The 15,769-nt window shown below is 39.4% G+C and overlaps 1 protein-coding gene across 2 annotated transcripts in view; it reads left to right on the forward strand.

Moving 5' to 3' along the window:
• VPS13B (vacuolar protein sorting 13 homolog B) overlaps nucleotides 1-15,769 on the forward strand; it is a 1,502,642-nt gene that overhangs the window by 1,326,683 nt on the left and 160,190 nt on the right. For both annotated transcript variants that reach the window (XM_082257852.1, XM_082257851.1), the window contains exons 41-42: nucleotides 8,485-8,666; nucleotides 13,988-14,337. In XM_082257852.1, coding sequence (XP_082113978.1) covers nucleotides 8,485-8,666; nucleotides 13,988-14,337 — 532 coding nt within the window. The remainder of the gene's footprint in view (nucleotides 1-8,484; nucleotides 8,667-13,987; nucleotides 14,338-15,769) is intronic.

Genomic DNA, 15,769 nt, shown 5'->3' on the forward strand with positions numbered 1-15,769 from the left:
AATTTTTGATCGCCCTACATGTTTAACCCCTTCCCAGCCAGTGTCATTAGTACAGTTATAGTGTATATTAGCACTAATCACTGTATTAGTGTAAAAAGTGTCAAATTGCCTACCATACTATCGCAGTCCTGCTAAAAGTTGCTGATCACTGCCTTCACTAGTAGTACAAATAAATAAAAATTCCGGTATACAGTGAGGGAAAAAAATATTTGATCCCCTGCTGATTTTGTATGTTTGCCCACTGACAAAGAAATTATCAGTCTATAATTTAATGGTAAGTTTATTTTAACAGTGAGAGAATAACAACAAAAAAATCCAGAAAAACGCATTTGAAAAAAGTTATAAATTGATTTGCACTTTAATGAGTGAAATAAGTATTTGACCCCCTTCCCAAAACATAACTTTGTACTTGGTGGCAAAACCCTCTTGTCAAAGAACTGTTGTCACCCTCTCACTAAGCTGCTTGGGGATGGTCTTGTAGCCCATTCCATCCTTGTGTAGGTCTACAATCCTGTGCCTGATATCCTTGGACAGCTTTTTGGTCTTGGCCATGGTGGAGAGATTGGAATCCGATTGATTGATTGCTTCTGGGGACAGGTGTCTTTTATACAGCTAACAAGCTGAGATTAGGAGCACTCCCTTTAGGAGAGTGCTCTAATCTCATCTCATTAACTATATAGAAGACACTTGGGAGCCAGAAATCTTGCTGAGTGATAGGGCATCAAATACTTATTTCACTCATTAAAATGCAAATCAATTTATAACTTTTTTAAATGCATTTTTCTGGATATTTTTGTTGTTATTCTGTCTCTCACCACTAAAATAAACCTATCATTAAAATTTTGACTGATCATTTCTTTGTCAGTGGGCAAACATACAAAATCAGCAGGGGATCAAAAACGTTTTTTCCCTCACTGTGTATATACCATAGTTTAGACACCATAACGTTTGCGCAAACCAATCAATAAATATTTTTTTTTTTTACCAAAAAATATGTAGCAGAACATATATTGGTTGGAATTCATAAAGAAATTAGATTTTTTAATATTTTTTGTATTGGACATGTTTTATAGCAGAAAGTAAAAAAAAAAAGAAATATATATATATATATATTTTTTTTTTTTTTTTTTTAAATGTTCAGCCTTTGATCACCCAGTGTTGATCAAATACCACCAAAAGAAAGCTATATTTGTTTGGAAAAATCAAAATAAGTTTAATTTGTGTGCAGCATTGCATGACCGCGCAATTGTCAATTAAAATAACGCAGTGCCATATAGCAAAAAATTGCCTGATCATGAAGGGGGTAAATCTTCAAGAGGTCAAGCAGTAATGAACCTAAAGAAACAGATTTCACTTTAAAATGAAAACTTCAGACACAGGTACTTATTTGGGTTTTGAGGTGAAGAATCTTACTTTTAGCAATCTCCGCCACACCACCCAAAAAATCATATTAGATTATTTTCTATTAATTATGTAAAGTGATTTGCACCTTGTCATTATCACTTTTTCCCTTCCCTCACTATTTTATTTTAAGTGCCCCAGGAAATATGGCAATTTAGTATTTTTTTTTAACATGTTTAACTTCAGGATGATATCTCTATGAAATGTGTAATTTTTTTTTAGACCTTCATTAATCATGTAAATGGCCCCACATTACATGCACAGTGATATCTAACTCATTCTAAACATCCTTCTGTGGGGGAAGAGCATATTTCACGTCCCAGCTAATTTGAACAGCGCTTACAAGTAAACACTTCGCCGTGGAGTAATCTCTGTGTTTTAACTTAGGACGTAAGTGTGAGAACATAAACATCATTCCCAAAATGTGCAGTACTTTAATGATGGTTAAATGTGATTTAAATTGAGGCTTGTGTTTGTTCTGGCCTGGTGTGATAGTTTGCAGAGGGATGATTATATGGCAACCAAAGGCTGCAGCTTGAGTATCGGGGTCAAGAATTGATATTGACTGGAGTACATTTATTAAAGAGTGATTTTCATGCAATGTAAAATCACTTTTCCCCCCGCTGATCATTTTTGGCTTGGAGATTCAGATCATGGAGGGACAACAATGTCATGGTTTGACCCTCAGCTATGTGTGGTCCATAGCAGCACTGGCAACAACAGATTAGCTTACAGTTATAAAGTTCAGCAAGTAATATGCCTTGGAAGTGAGTTTGGGAAGCACAGGAATTGATGAGAACCTTAAACAACATTGACTGTTGCAGAGCATGGTTGTATTTTTCTTTACTTGAATAAGACCTTCACTAAGCCCTATGTATACTGTATGTATAATGTATACATTATACTGTATGTATAATGTGGCTATGTAATATTAACTCAAAAGGTCCATGTAGTAACTTTTTGTGGCTACTCCTAGCATGTATCATGTCATAACTTGTAGGTATGAACCATGGGATAAAATTAAATGAGAGCTTCTTCTGACTTTTGGCTTAGGGACTGTGTCAATCGCCATTTGTTCATGTAAGATGAGTTTTGCATTTCCATAGACCTCTATGCAAAATCCACTCAAAGTGGATAAAAAGCAGGTCAAAGACACCTGTCAAAAATTCTGAATGATATCAGAAGTGTCTTAAAATGAATGTCAAACTGATGAAAATAGACACAAATCCTTATACTGCTCTGCTTTGCAGGGCGTCAAATATTGGTCTACAAAATTGCTGTCCGAAGATTTATTAAATCTTCACTTGTACTCCTTGATAATTAAAACATCCCAATTGCAGCTTTATAATATCCTTATAGAAATGTAACCCTCTCAACTCAGTATTTCCATTCTTCCTACAAGTAAATAGAAGAGGTCAGACAGAGCTAAGCTCTCTTCTGCCTCGCTTTTAAGAGCCTATTGGGCAAAAGACCTCACTAAGCCCTATGTATACTGTATGTATAATGTATACATTATACTGTATGTATAATGTGGCTTTGTAATATTAACTCAAAAGGTCCATGTAGTAACATTTTGTGGATACTCCTAGCATGTATCATGTCATAGCTCGTAGGTATGAACCATGGGATAAAATTAAATGAGAGCTTCTTCTGACTTTTGGCTTAGGGACTGTGTCAATCACCATTTGTTCATGTGAGATGAGTTTTTCATTTCCATAGACCTCTATGCAAAATCCACTCAAAGTGGATATAAAGCAGGTCAAAAAGAGGCCAAAGACACCTGTCAAAAACTTCTTAATGATTTCAGAAGTGTCTTAAAATGAATGTCAAACTGATGAAAATAGACACAAATCCTTATACTGCTCTGCTTTGCAGGGCGTTGAATATTGGTCTACAAATTTGCTGTGCGAAGATTTATTAAATCTTCACTTGTATTCCCTGATAATTAAAACATCCCAATTGCAGCTTTATAATATCCTTATAGAAATGTAACCCTCTCACCTCAGTATTTCAATTCTTCCTACATGTAAATTGGAGAGGTCAGACAGAGCTAATATCTCTTCTGCCCTGCTTTTAAGAGCCTTTTGGTTAAAAGACCTCATCAGCATTAGTCTGTCTCTGACGCAATAATAGTAAGTAAACGAAGGTGCTTCTAGGTATAGTAGAGTGGGCATCCATCACTTCAGAGAGGTTCACAAACTGAGCCAAATGTTCCTGGGTGTCAGAGCTGGCAATCATGGTGGCTGGCAGTCGTTTGCACATTTGCATTCCCTGGTTTTCCCTGCTATTGAGGAGACCCCAAGAAAATCTGGAAGGATGGCACCTTTTGTACACTGTAATTGGTCATTTAATATTTATTGTTAGCCCACAGGTTTACTTAAAAAAGGTGAGCGACAATAACATATAGTCTTTGGGGTTTATGTTATAATTTCTAACAACTTCTAACACTTTATTATTCCTTTGCTTATGCTTAGAACTCCAGTAACTCCTAATTCCCACTTTTGAATTATTTAGGAACTGGGTAGAAGATATAATTCCCTCTTTTAGCAACTCAACAACAAAGCAATACCAAGGCTATACTGCTTCTTAAAAAATAAAAAAAAATAAATAAAAGGATTAAGGTCCTTGTTCAGGCACCTACTGGTATGGCATTACAATGCTCTTATCCTTTTTCCCAGTTGTAGCTTTTTCTCTCATCCGGTTATATGGGTTTTTGATGGATACTAAAAGTGACTGTTTAAGCACATATTACATAGGCATGTACCACCAATGTTACCATTGAGATATCCTCTATGCCCCCATCACTTGAATCCATGCATGTAGCCAGGAAATGGCTGCTTAATGGCTGCAGAATATCATCAGCACTCAGATGTGGCAAAGGTTAAAAGTCAAAGTGAAAAACATTATTTTGTTTTAAAAAAAAAAAAAATCACTAAAATGCAGTGCTTTTTTAAAATACATTTTGAGTTTAAATGTATCTTAACTTATTAATTATCTCCATTTAGTTAGAGTTTAAATGTGTATTAACTGTCTCCATGATCAGCATCTCCCCCCCCCCACCCTTGATTGCTCTATGGGAGTTTATAAGGTAAAATAGGTGTTGAGCAATTTCACCTCTTGTTTCCTCATTTGCAACATGCTGAAAGCAATGTGTTGCCAACAAACACAAGAAGTGATTTGAAACAAATCAAATGGTTAAATTGCTCAGTAGCAACTGTGACAGGAAGTCAGGTAAATCTGTGGATGTTGTCACAGACAGGAGATACACTTATGCTGGGTTTAGACAATTCACCAATTACTATAGGGTGTCGGCTGAAAAGGTAGTCAGGACGGCTTAAGGAAGTTGAAAGGCCTTCAGCTGTTCGGAATGAGGAAGTTAAGGCCTCTATAATTGGTCCAGAGGAAGTCGATTGATTGCTGCCTCCTGACACCGTGTGGGGAGAGGAGGACAGTCAGATGTGTGCCTCCCGACGCTGTGTGGGCATGGGAGAAGGGATGCCCCCTGAAGCTGTGTGAGCATGGGGAAGACCTCCTGAAGCGATGTGCGCTGAGGAGGGTAACAAGTGTGAAGACTACTCAAGGTGAGGTCTTGGATCGTTTCTATGTGAAAAGAAACCAATGGACATTTCCTGTGTGAAGGGGAAATTAATAAGGATTGAAGACTACTCAAGGTGAGGTCTTGAACTATTTCTATGTGGAAAGAAATAAATGCACTGTTTGCTATGTGAAGAGACAAACAAAGGAATGTGTTCTATGTGAAGAGAAAAGCAAAGGGACATGGTCAATGTGAAGAGGAAAAGGGACATGATCAATGGACATTTGTTGTGTGAACAAAAACCATGGACTATTGAGTGTCTGCTGTAGGATCAGCAAAGTTTGCCCAACAGTAGGTTGGAGACAGACTCCGTAGGTAGGTTTCTGTATGTGAGAAGGTAGCCGCCCACAGTGGCAAGGATTTATTTTGTTTTTTTTTTTGTTTTTTTTGCAAACAATAGTTTGGTTTATTCATGCAATTTTCTTCAAACAAGTGCATGCAGCAAAAACATCCAAAATAAAATAAAACACAAAATAAATCCTTGCCACTGTGGGCGGCTTCCTTCTGACACACAGGAACCTATCTAATAAAGCCTGTCTCCAACCTACTGTTGGGCAAACTTTGCTGATCCTACAGCAGACACTCCATAGTCCATGTTTTTTCTTCACACAACAAATGTCCATTGAACATGTCCCATTTCCTCTTCACATTGAACATGTCCCTTTGCTTGTCTCTTCACATAGCAAACAGTTCATTTATTTCTTCCACATAGAAATAGTTCATTTTCTCACCTTGAGAAGTCTTCACACTTTTTACCCTCCTCAGCGCACATCGCTCCAGGAGGTCTTCACACTTTTTACCCTCCTCAGCGCACATCGCTCCAGGAGGTCTTCACACTTTTTACTCTCCTCGGCGCACATCGCTCCAGGAGGTCTTCACACTTTTTACTCTCCTCGGTGCACATCGCTCCAGGAGGTCTTCCCCATGCTCACACAGCTTCAGGGGGCATCCCTTCTCCCATGCCCACACAGCGTCAGGAGGCACACATCTGACTGTCCTCCTCTCCCCACACGGTGTCAGGAGGCAGCAATCAATCGACTTCCTCTGGACCAATTATAGAGGCCTTAACTTCCTCATTCCGAACAGCTGAAGGCCTTTCAACTTCCTTAAGCCGTCCTGGCTACCTTTTCAGCCGACACCCTATAGTAATTGGTGAATTGTCTAAACCCAGCATAAGTGTATCTCCTGTCTGTGACAACATCCACAGATTTACCTGACTTCCTGTCACACAAGATATTCAAATTAAATGTTTAGCTGTTACCTAAAGGACTCCGCCGCAATGTTAGTAAGCTTTTGGTAATCTAAACCCTAATTGGATGACTGTTAGTTTTCTAAAACCCTGTGTAGCACTACTCCCTTGGGAGCTGCTGGTGACGGGTTCCCCTGGGTTACCCATAGCAACGACACAATAGTTTAGTGACTTTGAATTACTTGGCTCAGTCAAGAAACAGTCTAGGGGTTTTGGTTTTTTGTAGTTTTATATGAGAACTTTGATAGGAGAACGGATGAGTGGGATACTCCAAGTTGAATAAACTATGCACAATTTGCTGGGATGTTTAGATATAACTGAGTGCGGCAAGGCCGCTGCTTCACCTTGTCACTAGCAGTGAAGAAGAATTTTACTGGACTTGTATTACTCTGTGAATCGCTCTTCAGGGCCCAACTAGGCACCCCCTTTATCCCTATTCTTCAGGGTTCTACACGGCACCCCCTTTACTGTAACTCTCTGTGTGAGCTAGCTCCTCAACTATTCCCTGACTTCACTGGAGTGGTCCCCTTCCTGGGCCGACCCTTTAGCAAGTCCCTGAGTACTCACGGACACTGTTTTTCCTGAGAGACTCTGCCAGCAACTCCACTGTCAGCTACACTGGATCCTCTGCAGCTCAGCTCCACACCTGGTTCACTAGGCTGACTGCCTAAGACCACCTTCCTCATACACAGCAGGAGGAGAGACCAGCTGCCTGCCTCCTCCTGGGACTCTGCTTACTGCCAAAGACGCCCTGTCACATGTCCCCTCCGCTTTTATAAGCAATCCCAGGATGCATTGCAAGAATGCCCTCCCACTGGGACTCCCATAAAAGCTAATGTGTCACTGGCTTGGTTTCCTCCACTGTCCAACAAGCTCCCTCATTGGATACTCCCTCAGACCCAGTGAATCACACCTGGAGACATGCAACAGGCAACCTAACAGATCAGGCTCCCCCTGATAAGCAGAAGGAGCAATAGATGCTTTTTCCCAGCACCTACCTAGGAGGGTGCTACACCTGTGTATCATAACCAGTTACTATATTTCTTTTTCTGTAAAATAAAATGTCATCCTTTTTTCAACCATTTTAGGAGCTCAGTGCTCTGATCTTGCGCACTCTTTCAGCCTCTTCCTGTCGACATGCAGTCACTCCAGCAATGGCTAAACATTATTGCTCTGGATCAGCTTCCAGGTAGTGATATTGGTGAACCAATTTTCAAACTGTTTTGGCATGAGTGCTTGAAGTCTCCACCAGGAATGTTTGTGACAGAGTGTCAACTCATGTTCTCAAAGATGCACAGTTAGGAAATAGTTGTCATCCAATAACAGCAATTGCCTGAACAAAGACTTTGGTTGCAGGATCACCTGGTATCCCTTTAATATATGTTATAGATTCAAAAAGATTGAAAACAACTTTGATTGCCAGCACACTTTAACTCACTTTCTGTGAGCCCAGGGCAACAAAGCTCTGCCCCTCAACCTGGACTCAAAGGAGAACAGTGCCTTGGCGTCAGCCCAAGCTTAGGCTTTATATTAGTCAGTAGTGCTACATTGAAAAGCTTCTTGCTATAATAAGAGAATCACTATTATTAGCTTTTGTGTTGCTAATGGACTGACCCTTTACGTGGAACAGGGTTGGCTAAACAAAAGAATTCCTAATTTTCTTTAGTTCCAACATTTTTTTTTTTAAGAAAATTATTTTTCCTTTTACCAGTTTTCATATTGGATGCTCTGACCGCTGTAAAATTTTTATTTTTTTTTATCTTGAAAAGTATTTGCCCTCCTTGGTATTAACTTCTTGACTTATTCGTGTTCATTTCCATGCCTTTAGTATTACTGGCGAAAAACAAATATCATGTTATTACTGGTCATTTCAAAATGTCAACATCTGATTTTCCTTTTTAATTTTATTTTTCTTAAATGAGTAAATTAATTACAGATGCATTTTTCTCTGCTTCAGTTTTTTTTTTTTTTTTTGCTTCTATCTTTTTTGGCTCTAACTGTAACATTTGTATTTAAAAATAGGAAAGAATAACAGTTTTTGGATATATTTACACAATTGAATGCCACTTTTTCCAGATAAATATTTATGCAAATTCTAATAGTCAGATATGAAATCAAATATAATTATTTTGGCTGCGTGTCTTGAAAATCTTTTGTCCAAATGACCATCTGCACTTATCATATAACATTTTATAATCTTGGCATTGTTTAATTTTAAAAAAAAATTGTTTTCCCACAGCTCTGAAAGTGAATCCGGCTCTCAAAGTGCTTGTGATCAGCTTGTGACTCCAACAGCACTTGCAGCTTGTACAAGGGTGGACTCCTGTTTCACACCGTGGTTGGTTCCATCGTTTGGAGTGTCCGTTCAGTTTGCGCACCTGGAGCTACACTTGTGTCATCATGTGGATCAGTTAGGCTCAGGTACATCTGTATGACTGATTGTAATAGACATCTGGGTTATGGAACAATGGCATGAGCCGAGTTTTCAGACAGGTGTGGCAACTAATCAGCCATTTTATGTCATGTCCATGTAACAAAGCTGAATATTGAATTTTTCATCATTCACAGATTAGCATCCAGATGGGGACCTTTGTTTAAATTTGTGTATGACCAGTGCTGGAGGAATTTAAATCCTCTAAAGTGGACGATTGCAGGCACTTGTATTTGAATGAAAGGGGCAGGCCAGAAACAATAAGGCTTGGAAGGACAACCTTGGTGCTGGACAACCTAACAAAAACATCACAAAGGATATAACACCTACAAGGGCTACCAAACACAAACACAAATCATAATTTATTGGACATATATATTCAAAAAGATAGAGTATGGAGGCCAAGTCCTCCCAAAGAAAACCAAAACACACACTCTCCCGCCATCCCCAACCCCCTTATACAACCCCCCCCCCCCACCGCCTCCTCCCGTATCCCAGCACCCATCCCACTCCCTATTCCTAGGAACCCTATCTTCCCCTCCTAAACCTACCCATGCTTTGGACAATCTCAGCCAGGAAATGAAGCAGGCTGTAGCAGATTTGCTGCAACTTATAATGCTCGGTAAAAACAGGTTAAAAATCAGCGCAAAAATACTCAAAGTGTTTACCCTAAAATGATATATATCACACCACATATTTTAGGATAAACACTTTTGAGTATTTTTGCGCAGATTTTTTACCTGTTTCTATCTTGTTGCTGCATCCTTTTACAGTCAATTAGCAGCAATTATACTCTGAAAATATTTTTTTCAATAATTACAGTCTTGGATTATCCTGGTGCTAGATCACACTATTTTCTACTTGTAATGCTCACTGAGAGAAGCTCACAGTGTGCAGTAAAATCAGAGTAAGCACATTTAGTACAAGAGGGGAGTGTGTACAACTGTGCAAGACTGAAGTTAAAGCTGGAGTTCAGCTTTAAGTTGATCCCAGTGTACCTTGGACCTTTGTTCAAAGGTATACATGACCTGTTTTTTTCACTAAATTGGGAATAAGCTTTGACCCCTGTTATGCAACTCTAAAATATCACAGACAATACTGAAGTTGGGGTTTTCACTGTTCCATGACAGGTGTTGAGGTTTAACCTCTATTAATGCAGAAATCAGGGCCTAAGAGCCATATGTACAGCCTTGTCCTAGGGTCCATGGGGTTTCAAAGGGATTGCTTGGGTGCCTGCACTTTTGCAATGTTTTTACCTAGGAAGCATTTTAGGAAATGTCAGGTTTTCTTTTTTGTTTTTAAAGTGAACCTCTGCCCAGACTAACACCTGTCCGGTGGTCATAGGAAATATTGTTCCACTTCTACCTGGTCCCTGACCATTATTTCTGTAGCACTCACTCTTGAACACCATTCATCTTCATCAATACAACTGTCACATCTCTGCCAATCATCCTTTCACCACATGAGCATTTTTGTAACAGCTTCAGTCTGCACTTCTTCACTCTGTTGGCCTGCATTTCTTCCTCCATTTCCAGAACATCTCTTCCAGTTTTATTCATCACCATACCAAACACTCTGCACCTCTTAAAAGTGACTTCGCCAGTGTTCAGCTTTGCTGATCCTCATTTTGCAACTTTATAAATAAATTGAAAAACAGCTAGCCTAGTCATCCTGAAAGTAAAAAGTTACCTTTTTTGTTTTTTAAAGGAGCAGAATTCAATATGTATGGCCATTTCTCCGATTCAGCATGTGTCTGTCACTTATGGCCGAGACATTCAAAGTTTTGAATTGAAATTCACAGTTGTACAAAAGCAGTACAAACAGAGACAACAAACTGCTCTGGGTTTCTGGTTTAAGAGATCAGCTAACGTAACAGCATTCACAACTTTAGAAAATCAAAGCTGTAATGAAGCAATTCCAGGCAACAGATGAAATCAATCAGTGAACTATTATTGCTATTTAGGAAACACTGCAGCTAAGAGTACAGAGTGTACCTGATTGACACACTACAGTAAATAATCCACTTCAGCCAGATTCCAGGGAGTTCCTTAGATGTGAGGTTGGTGGCTCTACTTCTAGGAACCTGTACTGTACAAGTTTTTCCCTCTCTTTCTCTATCTTTTGATCTAGCATTAATCAGATTTAAACTTTTGAGGTAGGTTTTAATCTGATTGATGTCTATAAATATGTAAATTCAATGAATGCAAACTTTGACCAATTGAAAAATAGTGCATAGTGAGTAAAGGGGGTAAACACCTACCTGGTAGTCTCTGAAAACAACAACATATTTAATGTTCAATACCTTAATGGAAGGATAATGGACTTATAAATGTTTTTTCAAATCATGCAAATTGATATTTGTGATATTTTAGATGTATTCTCTTGGGAATTTTTCCAGATAGCACCATAAATACCCAGGAAAGACAGGATTTGGCATTCGTAGCTGATTGATGTCAACATGAAACTTGTTTGAGTGGACACTTATGGATTGATTTACTAAAACTGTAGAGTGCAAACTCTGGTGCAGTTCTGCAAAGAAACCAATTGGCTTCTAGATTTGTATTTTTTTTTTGTCAAAGCCTATCAGTGATTAGCAGTGATATGGATTGGTGCATTGCATTTTTTTTCTTTGATGAAACCTGGAAAATCTGCATAAAACTCTGCACCCTTTCCATTACTGCAGTGCAAACAAACACTCCATAGGTTAGTGGATTATTGGTCTCATGCATAGCTACATACATACTGTAAGACCCTTTCACCAAGGCATCTTTAACTAACGAATCTGCTTGTTCAGTGGGAGATCGCTCCGCTGATCCCCGCTGAGCAGGCAGTTGACTGGTCCTGTCCGCTCCGCTGTGCAGAGCGGGCATCGACAGAGTCCCGCTCTCCTCTATGGAAAATCGGGTGAAAACGGATCGCCTGTCAATTTTCATCCAATCCTATCCAATTCCGCCAGACGGATGGAAAATAGGACCACCATCCATCTGGATTTTGTGGGCAGGATCGGACAGCGGCGGGTGTCAGCCGACATGTATCCGATGACATCCGCCACTCCATAGGGGAGACTGCAAGGTCAGACAGCCTGTGTGAAAGGGGCCAAAGACTTCTAGGACTTTCTGGCTTTTGGGCCTCGTTCACAGCATGTGCAGGGACGTGAGTTTTTCTGCACGCGTTCTGCAAGTGCACAAAGAAAACAATTGTTCTCTCTGTGCCCAGTTCACACCACAACACTAATATGACATGCAGATTTTTTCTGCGCATGAATCTGCAATGTGTATGCAGTTTTCTGCGTGGAAAAAAAAACGTATGTGACATCAACATTGTGAATAGGGCAGAAGAGAAAGTGATAACACAGGGTGTGATGTCTATCTGTGCATAAAAAAAAACAAAAAAATGTGCATTCATACTGATGTTAACGTGCATAAAAACACACTGAAACAGGTGCAAAAAACGAATGTCTCTGCAAGTGAAATTTGCTAGTTTATTCCATCAGTCTTTATGCATGTATGGTGTGAACGAGGCCTTAGCTTTGCCATTTTTCATATTTTGTAATGTCCTGTAATTTTGTGGTTGGCTTTGTTTATGCTTCCACACTAGTTTTACATCAAATTTATGTATAGTCCATGGAAGGCTAAATCATGTGATTTTTACATAATATTTAAACACTGGACATGTTTTTACTCACTATGACACTTTCATTCTGCTCAGAAAATCTGTGAGCCTGTCATATTTCCTATACAAATTGCTTCCCTTTTCCATGTACAGTCATGTTTTTCTTGGCCTTCAGAATGTTTGAATAGATCTGTTTACAGTCGGGATTTTTTAACGATGCCCATTTCAAATTGTTTCTTTATTCGGCTGTGTAAAGGTAATTAAGGTGTGGAAAAAAGCTAATTTACACAATAAAAGTGTTCCGATTTAGGGCTATTAGGATGCCTTATGAAGGATGTCTTTTAAGGGAACGCCATTTCCTTATTATGTTTTCTGTTTGATGGTTTAGCAATGTGTTGTTCTTTTTAGTCATCTTTCCACATTTTTTAGCTTATACTTACCAGTAATGAATTAAATTGGAGGCACTGTGGACATTAGCCTGGGGCCTGGAGCTCTAAGTCTCTGTGCACTGGTGTAGAAGCACACCCAGCACCTGTGCAACATAGCAGCAGTCAGTTAACTTCATTTTATTGGAGTCAGCTTAGTTAAGAAAAAAGCTCTGATTTTTTGTTATGGGAAGTTGCATCTTTTTCACATCTTCTTGCTTTGCCTATCTGACTACACCAACAAGTGTGCAAGGCCTAAGTGACTCTACTATGCCTTTGTACAAATAAATCTAAGGTTGGAGGAAGGGGTTTAGAATATAGACTTGGGAGTAAAGTCTTGCATTGGCTTAATAATGGAATTTTGAGTAATTTTAAGTAAATCCAAGTAGATCTAAACTCAACCACTACAATATATTTAAACATGTTTCATATAACTTAAAAACTTGTTTTCAGTCTTGTGAAATTTGCAGCCTTCATTAAAAGAATACCTGATGATCCTGCCCTGAAGGCCCATGTTCAGGTATTCCCTATTATGTGGTGACAACCATCGTCTAGTTGTGCTATCATTTTGTCATTCGATCACATGCATCCCTGGTGGAGACTACAAGCAGCTGTGCTGACCCACATTGCACAAACGTGGTCTGCTCTTGTCACCATCAGGAAGACGTTCTAAAGCAATGAGCAGCTGAAGCTAGAGTGAGTGTATTTAGACAGGACAAGAGAGATGTAAAAATAAATTTAAAAAAGGAAAAAAACTGTATTTTATGAAAAAAAAGGGCAGTTGTTTTACACAAGGGGGGAATTTACCAGGTCTGGGGCAAACTGTTCCAGTTTTGGTAAATTCCCTCCCTCAGTGTTTTATTCAGTTAGGGCTCGTCCCCACCAGGAAGTGCATCTGAGTCCACACACTTTTTTGCACGTTTCTATGCATCACGTTTTAGGGCATCCTATTAATTTAAATGGGCTACCCAATGCACGTGAAATGCACCAAAAGAAATAATGCCACACCAAAATGTGTTTGTGTGGTAGGTGTAAACATGCCCACCTCTGCTAGTTGTGTGGGTATGCCATTAGGAATTAATGGCACCCGCACGAGTCTGCAAAAGGCAGTGCAAGAAAATGTGTAATTTTGCAACCATTACCGCACCACACCTGATGTGAACAAGTCCTTATGGTTTAGATTTGCTTTAAGGATTGGGAGTGTCTCAACAGGTACTGTTCCTGAGACTATGTTTTACTAAATTATCTTTTATGGTTTACCATTTTGTTTATAGTGCCACCCAGATGTCTGCAGCCTTTCATTTCTGATAAAACAATGCCAAGTGACCTTGAATATATGGTGATGTCTCTGAAGGAGCCCCAGGTTTACCTGCGACAGTGGAGTGGATCGACTCTCTGCAAAGAGTTGCAGTTCTCCAGCGAAGTAGATTGCCAGCTCTTGGAATGCCGGAACCTCACCATGAGGAACTTAGTCAAACAATTCCATCTTCAAGGCCAGGTGGCTATATCGGTTGGAACTCTGGAAAAGTTAATTGATAGCACCGTGCTGGTGGATCCAATATTCATAAACTTTGGGCAGCACTCTGTGCACTCTATTAACACTGCAATCCAGGCCTGGCAGCAGGTAAGGAATCATATTATTCTGGTTGCTGGCATAGCAGATTGAGCTCCATGTCATCAATCCATGCCTTGTATAGTAAATATGAAATGTAAAAAGACATTGTAAAGTATGTGGTCTATTGTTTTTTGTAATGTGATAGGAGGTGTAATAGTCTTTAATAGAGTGGTAATGTCTTCCCTTGTGTAATAGTACATGTGGAAGAAATGTGTAAAGTTGCAGAATTGCTGATAAACATTTCTGTAAATGCAGACAATGCATCTGATATCAAGCATTGCCTGATGTTTTTGGTAATTTCCGATGTAATACAATGCAATATTAAGCACCTCAGTCAGTCATCTTACTGAAAAACCTCTGTAAGCAGGGAAGACCAGTCACATAGTCAGCCAAATGTGTACCATGCGAGCTGCAAGTCCACGGTGAATTGTCATTGTGTTTTAATTTTTGCTTTCAAAGTGGTTCTAATGGCAAGCGTTCACTGCATTAAGGTGTAAAAAAAAACGTACTTGTATTTCTATGACCCTCTCACCCCCCCCCCCCCCTGTATACTTACCTAAGCCCAATCTCAAACCAGCGTTGGCTCCTGCTGCTGTCAATGAAATCCTCTGGGCAGAGAGCGGGGGGTGGGGCTGAGCTGCGCTGGGCATGTCAATAGATGCACACAGCCCAGTTTTGGAGCAAGCCTGCAGATGCACCTCCATAGGAAGTGGCTTCCTATGGTGGTGCACCAAGAAGATGGAGAACACGGAAATAATAGGCTTGGGGCTGCTCTGTGCAATACAAGGTATAGTATGTGTTTATTATTTTAAGTTAAAAAATGTAAGCTTTAAAATGACTTTAAAGCTGAACTCAGACAAACAGCTAAAAAGATGAAATACATATAGGGGAGCTGTAATACTGGTCAAAGAATTTTGTATTTCTGTCCATCCTTTTTTGAGATTTACTCACTTTGCCACATATCACAACCCTCTCTAACAGGACCATTGACTTGATTTTTCTCAGCTGCAGTTCAGTAATACTTCTAGGTGTCCTCCCCACCCCAGTTTGTGACTGGGCAGTAAAAAGAGAAGCAGCAGACTGAGGACCTCTTCACACTGTCATTTTGCTTCCTCCTCCTATCAGCATTTCAGCACAATTGATTGGCTTATTGCAATGCTTCTCCCTACCTCAGGATAATCTCTGCAGAGCAGACACTGCTAAAGGCTGATAACAAGTCAACTTTAGGTAGTTAGAGTGCTTACATGCAAAAAAATATATAAAATGTCATGATGTATTAATAAGTACAGAGCTGCAATCATTTGTGTTGTGTATTGTTATGCATTTTACGTTTGAGAATAATTTCCCGAACAATAATAAGTTCTTTTTGTCAACCAAATTTCTTTTTAACAGCATGCACCAAGTGATATGAATGCAGACTAAATAGGGAATATATATATTT

This window comes from Pelophylax lessonae, assembly GCF_965119305.1.
Source record: "Pelophylax lessonae genome assembly, chromosome: 5".
NCBI lineage: Eukaryota > Metazoa > Chordata > Amphibia > Anura > Ranidae > Pelophylax > Pelophylax lessonae.